Source organism: Melospiza georgiana, chromosome 1, assembly GCF_028018845.1.
Source record: "Melospiza georgiana isolate bMelGeo1 chromosome 1, bMelGeo1.pri, whole genome shotgun sequence".
NCBI classification, from domain to species: Eukaryota; Metazoa; Chordata; class Aves; order Passeriformes; family Passerellidae; genus Melospiza; species Melospiza georgiana.
Window position 1 is genome coordinate 154,842,019 of NC_080430.1, and position 16,059 is coordinate 154,858,077.

At 59.7% G+C, this 16,059-nt stretch overlaps 1 protein-coding gene across 14 annotated transcripts in view; it reads left to right on the plus strand.

Annotated features, from left to right (window-relative positions):
• SCRIB (scribble planar cell polarity protein) overlaps positions 1-16,059 on the plus strand; it is a 131,224-nt gene that overhangs the window by 109,964 nt on the left and 5,201 nt on the right. For 11 of the 14 annotated variants that reach the window (XM_058020166.1, XM_058020174.1, XM_058020250.1 and 8 more), the window contains 9 exons: positions 739-904; positions 2,752-2,920; positions 4,686-4,775; positions 6,964-7,149; positions 9,463-9,612; positions 10,344-10,483; positions 10,683-10,720; positions 11,823-11,897; positions 14,804-14,855. In XM_058020166.1, coding sequence (XP_057876149.1) covers positions 739-904; positions 2,752-2,920; positions 4,686-4,775; positions 6,964-7,149; positions 9,463-9,612; positions 10,344-10,483; positions 10,683-10,720; positions 11,823-11,897; positions 14,804-14,855 — 1,066 coding nt within the window. The remainder of the gene's footprint in view (positions 1-738; positions 905-2,751; positions 2,921-4,685; positions 4,776-6,963; positions 7,150-9,462; positions 9,613-10,343; positions 10,484-10,682; positions 10,721-11,822; positions 11,898-14,803; positions 14,856-16,059) is intronic. The other 3 variants (XM_058020215.1, XM_058020261.1, XM_058020279.1) reach the window with 3 other exon arrangements.

Here is a 16,059-nt window from a genome sequence, read left to right on the forward strand (position 1 = left end):
GTGGGCAGTGCTGTGGCTGAGTGGGCAGTGCTGTGGCTGGGTGCCCCCTGTCCCTGGGTGCCCCTGTCCCTGGGTGTCCCCGGGTGCCCCCTGTCCCTGTGTGTCCCTGTGTGCCCCATGGTGTCCCTGTGTGTCCCCATGTGCCCCCTGTCCCATGGTGTCCCCGTGTGCCCCCCTGTCCCCGTGTGCCCCATGGTGTCCCTGTGTGCCCCCTGTCCCTGGGTGTCCCTGTGTGCCCCCCTGTCCCTGTGTGTCCCCCTGTGCCCCCCTGTCCCCGTGTGCCCCTGTCCCTGTGTGTCCCCATGTGCCCCCTGTCCCATGGTGTCCCTGTGTGCCCCCCTGTCCCCGTGTGCCCCATGGTGTCCCTGTGTGCCCCATGGTGTCCCTGTGTGTCCCCATGTGCCCCCTGTCCCATGGTGTCCCCGTGTGCCCCCCTGTCCCCGTGTGCCCCATGGTGTCCCTGTGTGCCCCCTGTCCCTGGGTGTCCCTGTGTGCCCCCTGTCCCTGGGTGTCCCCGTGGGCTCCCTGTCCCTGTGTGTCCCCCTGTGCCCCCTGTCCCCGTGTGCCCCTGTCCCTGTGTGTCCCTGTGTGCCCCCTGTCCCATGGTGTCCCCGTGTGCCTCCTGTCCCTGTGTGTCCCGTGTGGCCCCCTGTCCCTGTGTGTCCCTGTGTGGCCCCTGTCCCCGTGTGCCCCATGGTGTCCCCGTGTGCCCCCTGAGCAGCGTTCTGGCCCTTGCAGGTGGCTGCCCACAGCCCTGGGGGCCAGCACAGCCCTGAGCAGAGGTCCTTCCGGGAGAGGCAGAAGTATTTTGAGATTGAGGTGAAGCAGCAGCACCTGGACAAGCCTCCCAAGCGCGTGTCCCTGGTGGGGGAGGACGACCTGAAGAAGATGAAAGAGGAGGAGGGTACGTAGCAATGTGTGCTCAGAGGGTTGTCCTGCTAAGGGATTCCTTTGCCACAGAAATGCAGCGCTTCCAGAAGCCCCTGGGTGGTTATTGTAAGGACTGGGAATGATTTGAAGTGAATGCTGAGCAATTCTGTGCGTGCTGCACTGATACTGCCTGGGTTGGTGCAGTGCTGTAGTTTCGGGTGTCCTGTATCATGGAATCACAGGAGGGTTTGGTTTGGTTGGAGGCACTTTTAACCCACTCAGTGCCACCCCTGCCATGAGCAAGGACTCCTTGCCTCAGACCAGTGGCTCCAGTCTGGCCTGGAACACTTGCAGGGATGGAGCAGCCACAGCTGCTCTGGGCAGGGTCCCTTCCCAAAGCCATCCCTGCAGCCATCCCCCCTCCAGCCCTGTGTCCAGAGCCCCTCTGGGTGCTGCAGGGCTGCAGTGAGTCCTGCCCGCAGCCTTCTCCTCTCCAGCTGAGCAGTTCAGCTCTCACAGAGCTCTCCCTGCAGGGCACAGGGCATTCCAGGCTCCCTGCTCTGGGCTCTGTGCCTGCAGCCTGCAATGAACACTTGAGGGACATGTGTAAGGCCCCTGCACACAGTGGGGCTGTGCCAGCCCCAGGTGAGTGGCACCCTCACACAGGACTGGCAGCAGAGCTCAGAGCTCACTGTGCTGCTCCAGGGCTGCACCAGGAGCTGCATTGCTGCTCTCCTTTGTGTTGTCATTCCCTCTTGCTTGAGAGTTCACAGAATTCACAAAATGACTCGGTTGGGAGAGACCTTAGAGATCATCGAGTCCTACCCATAGTTGCTTTAGGAGGTGATAAGGAACAAGGTGAAGCGGACAAAAGCATTTTTACTGAGCTCTCCAGCCACTCCTCTCCAAAGCGTACCTGAACCTGGCATTTGGTTCCGTTTCATGCTAGTAATGGTTGCCCGGTGTTCCAGCCTGTCTGCACCCTCCTGTAGGGCTCCATGGCCCTTGAGAGAGCCACCAGCAGCTCCCAGTTTGGCATCAGCAGGAGTGTTCCTGTTGCATTCAGCTCCTGCAGAATGCAGAAAAATTATTTTATTAATAATTTAAATATTATTTTTATATTTTTAAGAATTTTAATTTATTTTTAATGTTTTTTCTTTTTAATATTATTTTTATCTTTTTAAGATTTTTAGTCTTGCCCCAGGGCTGAGCCCTGAGGAGCACCCCTGTGTGACCTGCAGGACACCTGCCCCAGAGCTGCCTGCTCCTTTCCCCTCTGTTCCTGACCCTCTGGTGATGGTGTGCTCACCAGCAGAGCTGTCCCAGGGCCGCTGCCACGCATGGGGCCAGCACTAGCACCCAGCCTTGGCTCCTGCAGGAGGCATGGGGCAGATGCAGGCTGCCAGGGCTCTTCCTTCCCTCTGGGAAAAGGGCAGGAGAAACTGTGCCCAATTCCAGGGTGAGGGAGGCTGAGAGCACTGGGAAATCTGCTGGAAACCTGCCCTGGGTGTCCAGGGATGGAAATCTGGTGGATAAGGAAAGGGGGAGCTGAGGAAACCATGCACAGTTTGTTGCATCACTGGTGGAAGTGTGGAGGAACAAAGGTGTTCATGGAGAGGGGATGGACTGAAACCAGCCCAGACTTGCAGGGGTGAGAAGGACCTGCCCAGAGGTTCCATCCTGGGGAATTCAGTGTCAGGACGGAATCTCTTGGGGGTTCAGTGCCAGGACCTGCCCGCAGTCCCATCCTGGGGGTTTCATTGTCAGGACCCCCCCACAATCCCTTCCTGGGGGTCTCATTGTCAGGACCCCCCCACAGTCCTGTCCTGGGGGCTCAGCCAGTGCTCTCAGGTGTGTGATCTGCCTGCTGTGTCCCTGCAGCCCGCAAGCTGCAGCAGCAGCGAGCCCTGCTGCTGGAGGAGGAGGCTGAGGAGGAGGAGGAGGAGGGCAGGCGGGCGCCCCAGGCCGTGCAGTCCAGCGTCATCATCGAGGGCGTGGAGTACAAGGTGGAGAGGCTGAATGGGAGGAGCAGCCAGGCTCCAGCAGCTCGGTAAGGCAGCACCCTTGTTTTGCAGAGATAACCAAAAACTCCACAGCTTTGTGCAAGTTGTAAAGCCGGTATGTTTATTATTACATGTGGAGATTGCTCTGCTTAAAAGACATGGGAACTTCAGGTCCCTTTTTATCCCCCTCTCAAATACATATGCATACAATTTCACATTAGGTTCATGCATATTCATTTTTACAAATTTTGCATGACCTTTGCTACTAGTTCTTCTTTACCAGAAATAATTCCTAGGTCAGGCTGGCCTGCTCTCACAGCAGTCTCTCTGTCTCTATCACCCTCTGTCCTTCACTGAAGCAGTTTCCCAGCCTAGGTTTGCAGTCAGGTTACATAGCTGTGTTTTCTAACCACAGACTCAAAGATGTGCATTCCACCTAAATCCAAATGGATTTCTACTCTGGAGAATTTCTGCTCTGTCTCACCCAGGGCAGGCAGCCTGCACCTGCCACGGGCAGAGAGTCCCAGGAGCTCTCAGGGCACAGGGCTGGCACAGATTTCTGCTTCAGAAAAGGCCAAGTTTTACATCTCACTCTTTCCAGGGAGCAGCTCCTTCAGCTGTGCCCCAGGGTGTGGAGAGAGGTTGATTTTAGAGAGGTGCTTCAGGATAAGCTGAATGATAAAGTGATACTAAAACAGATTTGGGTTTTTTTAGGCTTGTTTCCCCATTCTCTGGGACTTGGCCTCCAGGTTACCTTGATGGTTTTTTCTAATTCTTGGGCATAGAACAGAGGAACGAGAACAGGGTTCTGAAAGGCTCCAGATAAATTCAGAATGCACTGAAGTAAAGCTGAAGCTGTCCTTATCTGCCTTTGAAGCCTTTGGCACAGACAGTGTGCTCTCCACAAACACATCTCAGTCACAGTGGCAGAACACTCCCTGGCACTGCAATCTCATTTCTCTCTGTTATTTCTGCCCAGTCTCACTGGAGGAGCTTCTCACATCACAGTGCCCTGAGACTGCCCCTGCCCCTCTGAGCTGGGGCAGCTCCCAGGAGGAAAGCAGTCACACAAAGCGCCTTGGTTCCCTGGGAGCCCCCCTGATCCCTCCTGTTCTCATCCTGAAACATGGCATGCTGAAGGACAGGAAGCCTGGCTCCATCAGTTGTTTATTATTTATGCTTGGATGCAAGGGAGGCAGTGGAAGAGGCTGAAGTTGTGTTTCTTGAAATATTCTTCCTCATGCTGGAAGAGAAACTGAAGTTTAATTAAAATAAACTTGAGCAGTAAAAATCAGAGCTGGGTGTCACCATAAACTGAGCACCCCCAGCTCTCCCAGCCAGCTCCATAGCCCATCTCATGGAACAACTTAAAATAATCAAATTAATTTGTTAATGAGGGTGTAAAATCAGGATCAGGTGACAAGGGTTTCCAAAGGGAATCTTTCTTGGGCTCCTCTGTTTGGAATCCTTTGTGCCACATCTAACAAAGCCAAGAGTGAGGTCCTGCTTCCCAGGACTGAAGGGTGAGATCCAGAGGAAAAGAAAGCCCAACAAATATCTTTATTAGGAAAACTGAGGAAAGATTTGTGTGTGTGTGTGTGTGTGTGTGAGTGGCTGGGTGGCCTGCAGGTGCAGGAAATGAGTTCTGCTATTCGTGTGGATGTTGAGGAGATCCCACAGGAATGTTCACAGCAGTGATCACAGAGCGCTGTGACTTCACCCTGGAGCAGTTGTTGCTCTCCTGGGGTGGAGCTTCACCCTTGGCTGGGTGTGCAGCCCGTGGGGCTGCAGCTCACAGGGCTCTTTCTCCAGGCCCTTGGAGCTCAGTGAGAGCAGCAGCTCACAGAGGAATTCCCTGGAGGAGGGCATCAAGCCTGAGCACAGAACCAACTCCATGTCGGGGTGAGTGGGGCAGGGGCTGCCAGGGAGGGGTCTGGGGGAGGCAGGGAGGGGAACTGAGCAGAGCCAACCTCATGGAACCCAGCGTGGGTTGGGTTGGGTTGGGTGGGAGGGAGGGAGGGACCTGCAAGACCCTCTGGTTTGAACCCCCTGCCTTTCGGTGTGACCGTGTTCACAGGGCTCTGAGGATGAGGGAAGTTATGAGGATCTGACTCCATGTTTCAGAAGGCTGATTTATTATTTTATTATATATATTGCATTAAAACTATGCTAAAATAATAGAAGAAAGGATTTCATCAGAAGGCCAGCTAAGAATAGAATAGAAAGGAATGATAACAAAGGCTTGTGGCTTGGGCTCTGTGTCCAAGCCAGCTGGCTGTGATTGGCCATTAATTAGAAACAACCACATGAGACCAATCACAGCTGCACCTGTTGCATTCCACAGCAGCAGATAACCATCGTTTACATTTTGTTCCTGAGGCCTTTCAGCTTCTTAGGAGGAACAATCCTAAGGAAAGGATTTTCCATAAAAGATGTCTGTGACACTGCGGGGGGTGCTCCCAGGACAATCCAAGCCCCGTCCAGCCAGAAACTCCTTACAAGGAGCTTTCCTGTACCCTGTGTCCTCCCCATCCATGGCAGCCCGTGCCAGTGGCACCAGGCAGGTGACCAGAGCTGCCATGGCACGGGGCAGGTGAGCAGAGCTGGCAAGGGCACAGGGCAGGTGAGCAGAGCTGGCAGGGGCACGGGGCAGGTGAGCAGAGCTGGCAGGGGCAAAGGGCAGGTGAGCAGAGCTGGCAGGGGCACAGGGCAGGTGAGCAGAGCTGGCAGGGGCAAAGGGCAGGTGAGCAGAGCTGGCAGGTGAGCAGAGCTGGCAGTGACACAGGGCAGGTGAGCAGAGCTGGCAGGTGAGCAGAGCTCCCAGGGTTGCAGGGCAGGTGCCCCCAGGTGCCCCTGCTTGCCAGGTGAGCCCTGCAGCCCCTCAGAGCCTCCTGTCCCCTCTGTGTCAGGTTAACCCCTGCGGAGCTTGGTGCTCCTGTGCACAGAGGGGCAGGTGAGCAGGGCTGGCAGGTGAGCAGAGTTCCCAGGGGCGCAGGGCAGGTGACCCCAGGTGCCTCTGGCTGCCAGGTGAGTCCTGCAGCCCAGGTGAGCCCCACAGCCCCCTCAGAGCCCCCGTCCCCTCCGTACCAGGTCAAACCCCATGGAGCCCAGCGCTCCCGTGCAGAGAAGGGCAGATGAACAGAGCTGCCATGGCACAGGGCAGGTGTGCAGGGCTGGTAGGTGAGCCCTGCAGCCCAGGTGTGCCCAGGTGAGCCCCTCAGAGCCCCCTGTCCCCCGTGTACCAGGTTAACCCCTGCGGAGCCCGGCGCTCGTGTGCGCAGAGGGGCAGGTGAGCAGGGCAGGTGAGCAGGGCAGGTGAGCCCAGGTGAGCCCCACAGCCCCTCATAGCCCGTGTCCCAGGTTATCCCCCGTGGAGCCCGGTGCTCCCGTGCGCAGAGGGGCAGGTGAGCAGGGCTGCCGTGGCACGGGGCAGGTGTGCAGGGCTGGCAGGTGAGCCCTGCAGCCCAGGTGAGCCCCTCAGAGCCCCCCTGTCCCCCGTGTCCCAGGCTGTCCCCCGCGGAGCCCGGCGCTCCCGTGCGCAGAGGGGCAGGTGAGCAGGGCAGGTGAGCAGGGCAGGTGTGCCTAGGTGAGCCCTACAGCCCCTCAGAGCCCCTGTCCCCGTGTCCCAGGCTGTCCCCCGTGGAGCCCAGCGCTCCCGTGCGCAGAGGGGCAGGTGAGCAGGGCAGGTGAGCCCAGGTGAGCCCCACAGCCCCTCAGAGCCCCCTGTCCCCCGTGTCCCAGGCTGTCCCCCGCGGAGCCCGGCGCTCCCATGTGCAGTGGGGCAGGTGAGCAGGGCAGGTGTGCCCGGGTGAGCCCCACAGCCCCTCAGAGCCCCTGTCCCCGTATCCCAGGCTGTCCCCCGTGGAGCCCAGCGCTCCCGTGCGCAGAGGGGCAGGTGAGCAGGGCAGGTGAGCAGGGCAGGTGTGCCCAGGTGAGCCCCACAGCCCTCAGAGCCCCCCTGTCCCCGTATCCCAGGTTATCCCCCGTGGAGCCCGGTGCTCCCGTGCGCAGAGGGGCAGGTGTGCAGAGCTGGCAGGTGAGCCCAGGTGAGCCCCACAGCCCCTCAGAGCCCCTGTCCCCCGTGTCCCAGGTTATCCCCCGTGGAGCCCGGCGCTCCCGTGCGCACGGCCAAGGCGGAGCGGCGGCACCAGGAGCGGCTGCGAATGCAGAGCCCCGAGCTGCTGGCCCAGCAGGACAAGGACAAGGACAAGGAGCTGTCCCCGGCCGAGCGCCGCGCCCTGGAGGCCGAGAAACGCGCCATGTGGAGGGCAGCACGGTGAGCCGGGGCTGCCGGTGCTGCGGGAGGGAGAGGGGCAGCCCCGAGCTGGGGAGGAGGGCAGCGAAACCGGGCAAGGGGGGATGCTTGCACAGTACGGGGAAACTCCTGGGGTGGGGATGAGGGCAGGGAAACCGGGGAATGGAGGGTGCTTTCACTGGGCAGGGCTGGTCCCGGGTGTGGGGATTAAAGGGAGGGAAACCGGGGAGTGGGGGAGGCTGTTACAGGGCAGGGGTGCTCCTAAAGGGAATAAAACCGGGGAGTGGGGATCCTTTTGCTGGGCAGAGCTACTCCTAAAGGAGTAAAACTGGGGAGTGGGGCATGCTTTTACAGGGCGGGATAGCTCCTAAAGGAGTAAAACCAGAGAATGGGAGATCCTTTCACACAGCAGGGCAGCTCCTGCACATCTGGCACCCAAAGGGTGTAAAACCAGGGAATGGGGACCCTTTCAGGGGCAGATGTCGAGGGAGGCTGTGCAGGATCTGTCCAAGCCCTGGCTGAGCCTGTCTCTTGTGATTCCCCCAGTGCTGCCCAGCCCTGCCCAGGGGAGCTCCCCATGGACACAAACCCAGCTGGATGCTGTGCTGGCTGTGTCCTGCCCTCACACACCATTCCCACCTTGTTTGTGCCCCTTTCGGAATGGTGTCACTGAGGCTGCAAGGTCACACGTCCAAAAGGAAAAATGGAACTTCTCATTTCCAGGGTAGCTGGGCTGGACATCCTGCTGCAGCCAAGAGTGGCAGGATCTGGCCATTTCCATTCTTACCCACACGAGCTGTTCCATCAGCCTTGAAAGAGTGGAACGCTGCCAGGGATCCAGGGGCACCACAGGATTCTCTGGGCACCCTGTGCCAGGGCCTCACACCCTCCCAGGGAACAATTCCTAATGCCCAATATCCCATCCAGCCTGGCTTTGGGCACTGCCAGGGATCCACAGCTGCTCTGGGCACCCTGTGCCAGGTCTGCCCACCCTCACAGGGAACAGTTCCTAATGCCCAATATCCCATCCAGCCTGGCCTGGAACACTGCCAGGGGCACCACAGGGTTCTTGGGTCACCCTGTGCCAGGGCTGCCAGGGAAGGATTTTCCGAGGTCCCCTCCAGCCCTGCCCCTCTGGCAGGGGGAATCCATTCCTTCCCCCTTGTCCTGGCTCTGCAGGCCCTTGTCCCTTTCTGTGGGACAGGAGGGACTGTTCCCTGCTGCCCCAGATCTCCAGGAGGATCCAGGGCTCTCAGGGCCCCTTTTCCAGCTCTGGAATGGGCAGAGGGTTTTGGCCAGGTCCTGTCTGCAGGGGAGGTGCTGCCCTGCCCCACTGGGGGGCTCAGCCCCACCGCCCCACTGGGTTTGTTCCTCCCTCTCTGACCTCCTGTCTTTGCTTCTCTCCGGTTCTCTGCTCTGTGCTGTCACTCGTGACCCTCACTCTGCCCTCCTTGGGCTCTCCTTGCTGTCCCTGTGCCATCAGGGCCCTGCCAGGATGGGGATGCCCCTTCCCCAGCACCCCTGTGCTCTGTGCACACACAGCCCCAGCTCACACAGGGGTTCTGGGCACACACAGCCCCTGGCACAGCCATGGAACAGTTTGGGATGGAAGGGACCTGAGGGTTTGTCTGGTGCTACCCATGACATGGCAGGGGCACCTTCCCCTGTGCCAGGCTGCTCCAAGCCCCGTCCTTGGGCACTGCCAGGGATGCAGGGGCAGCCACAGCTGCTCTGGGCACCTGTGCCAGGGCTACCCACCCTGCTAGGGAACAATTCTTAATTCCCAATGTCCCATCCAGCCTGGCCTTGGGCACTGCCAGGGATCCAGGGGCAGCCACAGCTGGTCCCTTCCCTGGGGCTGGAGCTGTTCCTGGTGTCTCCATGGGGCTGGAGCTGTTCCTGGTGTCTCTGTGGGGCTGGAGCTGTTCCTGGTGTCTCCATGGAGCTGGAGCTGTTCCTGGTCCCTCTGTGGGGCTGGAGTTGCTCCTGGTGTCTCCCAGCACTGGGAGGTGTCCCCTGGATGTGGCCTGGTCCCCTGGATGTGGGCACTGCTGGGTGCTGCTGTTCCTGGGCACCATCCCAGGCTGCCCCAGGGGTTCCTGCTGCCCCAGCAGTGCCCATTGCTGGGTGGGATCAGACCTGGGACCAGCCCAGCCCAGGCTGCCCCGTGTCAGAGCCGAGTTTCCCCTGCCCAGGGTTTGTTGCTGTATCTGTTTCTTTCTTTTCCTGTTCTTGTCTGCTGCAATGTTCATCACCATCATCTCTTCCTCTCCTCCTCCTCCTGTTCCTGTCCCTCCTGTCCCTCCTGTTCCTGTCCCTCCTGCTGCTCCTCAGATGCTCAACCCTTGAAGACAGTGTTAAGCAGTACGAGCAGGACCTGGCCAGGAGGCTGTACCAGTCCAGGCAGAGAGCAGCTGCTGCTGCTGCCCCAGGGCAGAGCCAGCCCTCGAGAGCCACCCCTGGGGCAGGAGGAGGCCAATCCAGGTGTGCACAGCTGCATGCTCCTGTCTGTGTCCCCAGGCCAGGGTCAGGAGGCCAATCCAGGTGTGCACTGCCCTGCCACAGCTGCATGCTCCTGGCTGGGGGCTCCTGGGGCAGGACCAGGCTGGGCCCTGGTGTGACCCCAGAGAGCAGGGGGGTGCTGGGGCTGATGGGGAGGAAGGGACAGACACCTCTGATGTCTCACAGCTGTGAGGAGGAAGGAACAGACAGCTCTGATGTTTCCCAGCTGTGTCACAGGGTCACATAGGGGTTGGAAGGAACCTTAGGGATCACCCAGTTCTACCTCCTTCCACACCTTTCACTATCCCAGGGTGCTCAGGGCCCCATCCAGCCTGGCCTCCATGCTCTCCTGCTGGCACAGGAGGGTTCAGGTGCAGCACAGGGCAGGGTGAAGCCCCAGCACTGATCCTGCCTGTGTGATCCTCACATTCTGTCCCCAGCTCAGGTCCCTCTCCTGTTTTTTGGCACTCTGGGGCTGCCCACAGTGTGCTGGTCCATAGCTCCAGCCTCTGTGTGTGTGGCACAGGTGCTCCCAGGTGTGTTTGGGGGTGGCAAAGGACAGCCCAGCTGTGCCCCTGCCTGCCCTGGGGACCCTGGGGGGTTTGTGCTGAGCCCAGGGCTCTGTCCCTGCTCTATCCCTGCCCTGCAGGGTGGCCCTGCGCCCTCAGCAGCACTCACAGCTCCTGTCCCTGCCCTCTCCCCGTTCCTGGCAGGATGAAGTCCCTGGAGCAGGACGCCCTCAAGGCGCAGATGGTCATTGCCAAGTCCAAGGAGGGCAGGAAGCGCAGCCCCCTGGAGCAGCTGGCAGAGTCACCGTCCCCCGCGCCCACGCCGTCACCCACGCCCATGGAAGGTACGGGGCAGGGACAGGGGGCAGTTCCTGCTGATAGGGGACAATTCCCTCCTGCTGGGGGCAATTCCCTCCTTCTGGGGGCAGTTCCCTGCTTCTGGGGGGGGACAATGCCCTGCCTCTGGGGGCAATTCTCTGCTTCTGGGGGCAATTCCCTGCTTCTGGGAAGTCACTGACTGTGCCCTTCTGTCCCCCCCTGCAGATTGCAGCCCCAGGAACGTCACCTCCCCAGGAAGGCTGGTATGGTGTTCTGCTTGCCTTTGTCACCTTTCCCAAACCCTGCCATTCTTTGTCCCCTTTCCCAAACCCTGCCATTCTTTGTCCCCTTTCCCAAGCCCTGCCATTCCCTGGTTGTTCAGGCTGGTGTGGTGTTCTCCTGCCTGCTTTTGTCACCTTTCCCAACCCCTGCCATTCCTTTGTCACCTTTCCCAAATCCTGCCATTCCCTGGTTGCTCAGCTCTGCTGGGAACTCTGGGCCCCTCTCAGCCCTTGCTGCATGGTGCAGGGAAGGGAGGGGATCTGTGGATGGAGCTTGGCCAAACTCCTGGCCAGAGGAACTCTCCCCCTTATTGCAGCTCCCAGGGCACATCTGCTCTCTGTCCCCTGTTCTATGGAGCCATCCTTTCTGTGCGGCTTCACCTCCTGGTTCAGAAAGGTTTCCACCAGGTCCAGAAAGCCTTTCCCTGGTTCAGAAAGCTTTCCTCAAGTTCAGAAAGCCTTTCCCTGGTTCAGAGAGCCTTTCACTTCCCCTCAGGGACCTTGGCCCTGTGTTTCCCCAGAGCACAGGGCAGATTTGCAGCTGCAATCAGCATTTTCCCTTTCCTAGCCCTGAGTGAAAGCCATGGGGCTCTGTAGCACAGCCCTGTAAGAACTGGGACAGAGCAGGGAAAGCAGCTGCAAGGAGGGAGCCTTGTCCTGCCAGGCCACCCCATAACCCAGCCCTGGGTGAGGTCCTGACTCTGCCCTGGCTGTCAGGAGCCTTGCCATGAATTTCCCCAGAACCAGCTTTGCCCCCTGCCCTGGTGTGCATTGACATTTCACTGGGGCAGGGGATGCTTCCTCTGGGGCTCACACCCCTCCTGCCCCCAGGAGAGCTCCAGGGCAGTGTCACAGGGCTGTCCCACATCCCAGGGCTGTCCCAGGACTGTCCCACATCCCAAGGGTGTCCCAGGGCTGTCCCACGTCCCAGCTCTGTCCCACATCCCCTGCCCAGGCTCTCCTGCCTCTCCCTCTGCCCCTGCTGGGCTCTCTGCTTGCCCTGCTCATCGTGCTGCTGCCTCTCCAGCCCTTCCTCTCCCTCACTCTCTCTTCTCTGTTTCTTCCCCTCTGCTGTCCCTTCTAGTCAATGTCTGAAAAGAAGTTTGACTACCGGGAATTTGCTGCTATTCCTTCCTCCAAACCTGTTTACGAAATCCAGGTACAAACTGCATGCTGAGCCCCCTCTGCACAGCCCAGGCCCTGCTCTGGTGCAGGAGCTGAGGCTGAGGGGTTTGGGGAGCCCTCTGCAGAGCCCTGGGGCAGGGACACCAGTCCTGCTGAAAACTGGGGGCTGCCTGGAGCCCCCAGCCAAGAGGAGTTGGGGAAAGGTTGGTCCGGGGGGTTTTAAAATGAATGACAAAAGCTTTGCAGATAGAAAACAGCTCCATCTTCACCAGAATGGCTCCTAAAATAGTGTTAAGTGAAAGATGAGAACTGAAAGGGAAGAAAAAGTGACAGAAATGATGGCTAGCAAATGCCAGATTGGAGCAGATGTAACTTGGAGCTGGGCTGTGCCTGTGTCCTGCAGCTGGTGTTCTCAGGCTGTAATCCTGCTGGCAGTGAGCTGTGGGGTCAGCACCTGGTTCTGAGGGTGAGAGCCATGCTGAGGTGCTTCTCCCTCCTCACATGGGCTGTTCTGAGGGTGAGAGCCACGCTGAGGTGCTTCTCCTTCCTCACATGGGCTGTTCTGAGCCCTTCTGTCATGGGCTGCCAGCTCTGGAGGTGACCCTGACCCCTGGCCCTGCTCTGGGGCCACTGGAACCAACCTTGTAGGGCTGGGAGCTGAAACGGGGTCAGTCAGGCCTGGTGGCATTGGTGACAGCTGAGTTGGGCAGGTTCCCTGTGTCTGAAGGGTTTGGGTGGGTTTTTGGTGTCTGAGGGGTTCTGGGTGGGTTTTTAGTTCTGTGTGCAGAGCATGAAGCAGATTCAGGGCATGGAGAGCCAGCAAGCTCTGCCACACTGGGGGAGAGCTCGCTGTAGGGACACAAAGGTGGCACTGCAGACACAAAGGGGACACAAAGGTGGCACTGCAGACACAAAGTGGGGACACACAGGTGTCACTGCACACACAAAGGTGTCACTGCAGGCAGGCTGGCTGTGTCAGAGTGCACTGTGAGGATTCTCAGGCACTCCTGCTTTATTTGGTGTCTGTTCTTCACTGACGCCTGTTCCTCGTGGTGGTGCTCTGCTCCTGGAATCATCCCTCATTTTCCTGCAGTGCCTCCCTTTGGGATGTGCCCTCTGCAGTGCCACCCTTTGGGATGTGCCCTGAGCAGTGCCCTCCTTTGGGACGTGCCCTCTGCAGTGCCCTCCTTTGGGATGTGCCCTCTGCAGTGCCACCCTTTGGGATGTGCCCTCTCCAGTGCCTCCCTTTGGGATGTGCCCTCTCCACTGCCTCTGTTTGGGATGTGCCCTCTGCAGTGCCCTCCTTTGGGATGTGCCCTCTGCAGTGCCACCCTTTGGGATGTGCCCTCTCCACTGCCTCTGTTTGGGATGTGCCCTCTGCAGTGCCTCCTTTGGGATGTGCCCTCTCCACTGCCTCTGTTTGGGATGTGCCCTCTGCAGTGCCCTCCTTTGGGATGTGCCCTCTGCAGTGCCACCCTTTGGGATGTGCCCTCTCCACTGCCTCTGTTTGGGATGTGCCCTCTGCAGTGCCTCCTTTGGGATGTGCCCTCTCCACTGCCTCTGTTTGGGATGTGCCCTCTGCAGTGCCACACTTTGGGATGTGCCCTCTGCAGTGCCACCCTTTGGGATGTGCCCTCTGCAGTGCCTCCTTTGGGACATGCCCTCTGCAGTGCCTCCCTTTGGGATGTGCCCTCTCCAGTGCCCTCCTTTGGGATGTGCCCTCTGCAGTGCCTCCCTTTGGGACATTCCCTCTGCAGTGCCCTCCTTTGGGATGTGCCCTCGGCAGTGCCCTCCTTTGGGACGTGCCCTCTCCAGTGCCCTCCTTTGGGATGTGCCCTCTCCAGTGCCACCCTTTAGGACATTCCCTCGGCAGTCCCCTCCTTTGGGATGTGCCCTCTGCATTGTCTCCTATGGGACATTCCCTCTGCAGTGCCCTCCTTTGGGATGTGCCCTCTGCAGTGCCCTCCTTTGGGATGTGCCCTCTGCAGTGCCTCTCTTTGGGATGTGCCCTCTGCAGTGCCCTCCTTTGGGACGTGTCCTCTCCAGTGCCCTCCTTTGGGATGTGCCCTGAGCAGTGCCCTCCTTTGGGCCGTGCCCTCTGCAGTGCCCTCCTTTGGGATGTGCCCTCTGCAGTGCCACCCTTTGGGATGTGCCCTCTGCAGTGCCCTCCTTTGGGGTGTGCCCTCAGCAGTGCCTCCTTTGGGATGTGCCCTCTCCAGTTCTGTACCAGGTGGGTTGGCACTGGCTGCTTGAGCCCTGTGGTGGCTCCAGACCACCCCAATTCCCCAGGGACAGCCCTGGCTCTGCTGCAGCTGGGGAGGTGCCTCCACATCCTCAGGCAGTGTCTGGGGTGCCATGGTTCACAGAATCCTGGCATGGTTGCGTGGGAAGGGACCTTAAATCCCACCCCACCCCAGCCCTGCCGTGGCAGGGACACCTTGCCCTGTCCCAGGAGCTCCAGCCCCATCCAGCCTGGGATCCTTGGGCAGTGCCAGGGATCCAGGGGCACCCACAGCTCCCTGGGCACCTGTGCCAGGGCTGCCCACCCTCACAGGGAACAATTGCTGCCCAGTGTCCCATCCAGCCTGGGATCCTCGGGCAGTGCCAGGGATCCAGGGGCACCCTGTGCCAGGGCTGCCCACCCGTGAGCAAGGATTTCTGTCTCATCTCCAGCACAAGTCTCCCCTCTTGCGGCTCACTGCCTTTCTCTTCCCTCTCTACTCTTTGTGCCTTTTGTGTTTCTTCCTCTCCTTCCTGCACACACCAAGTTTGGGGCTTGGCAGAGGGGGCCTGAGCCAGGCACGAGGGATTCCAGCTGGAGTCTCTGTGGCAGTGTCCCAAATGGGCAGTGTCCCCTCTGTGTCACTGTCCCTGCTGTGTCAGTGTCCCCTCAGAGTGTTCCAGCTGTTCCAGGTGTGACTGGTCCCATTTCTCTTGCAGTCCCCTGATGCAGCTGATGACCTCAGGCACGTGGATGAGCGCAGTAACTCAGGTAAGCCCAGCCCAGGCTGTCCTGGCTGTCCCTGCTCTGGGTCTGGAGGGCTCCTCTCCCTTGTGGGACCCCCTGAGCCCCTCACCCTGTGCTGCCTGAAGCAATGCCATGTTCTGTCTGTTCTAGAATGACAGCTCCACGCTCGCCACGTTCATTTTGGGTAGGAGATTTGCACATTTGCATTGTTTTCAGTGATGACTAATCTGTGTGCTGTGTTGCAAGCATGCCTGGTTTTCTCCAGCTTTGTCCTGGAGTGGAGCGGCAGCAGGATGTGGCAGGGGGGTTTTGGGCTCTGTCACCTGTTCAGTGTCCCTCATGCAGGGGCTGCAACAGGGAATGGTGCAGGTGAATTCATCCGAGGTGCACCCATGGGCAGTGACCACCTCGGTCAGCAGGAGTTACAGGTGTGCACCTGGAGCTCTGGGATGTCCAGCTGGGCTGTGGGTCTGTCCAGGTGGAGCTGTGGGTCTGTCCAGCTGGGCTCTGGGATGTCCAGCTGGGCTGTGGGTCTGTCCAGCTGGGCTCTGGGCTGTCCAGCTGGGCTGTGGGTCTGTCCAGCTGGAGCTGTGGGATGTCCAGCTGGGCTGTGGGTCTATCCAGCTGGAGCTGTGGGTCTGTCCTGCTGGGCTCTGGGATGTCCAGCTGGGCTGTGGGATGTCCAGCTGGAGCTCTGGGATGTCCAGCTGGGCTGTGGGATGTCCAGCTGGGCTGTGGGTCTGTCCAGCTGGGCTGTGGGATGTCCAGCTGGAGCTCTGGGATGTCCAGCTGGGCTGTGGGATGTCCAGCTGGGCTGTGGGATATCCAGCTGGGCTGTGGGTCTGTCCAGCTGGGCTCTGGGCTGTCCAGCTGGGCTGTGGGATGTCCAGCTGGGCTGTGGGTCTGTCCAGCTGGGCTGTGGGATGTCCAGCTGGAGCTCTGGGATGTCCAGCTGGGCTGTGGGATGTCCAGCAGGGCTGTGGGTCTGTCCAGCTGGGCTCTGGGATGTCCAGCTGGGCTGTGGGTCTGTCCAGCTGGAGCTCTGAGCTGTCCAGCTGGGCTGTGGGTCTGTCCAGCTGGGCTCTGGGATGTCCAGCTGGGCTGTGGGTCTGTCCAGCTGGGCTCTGAGCTGTCCATCTGGAGCTGTGGGATGTCCAGCTGGGCTGTGTCTGTCTGTCCCACCTGTAACACACACCTGAGCCTCTCCCAGCTGCTCCCAGGGCCTGGG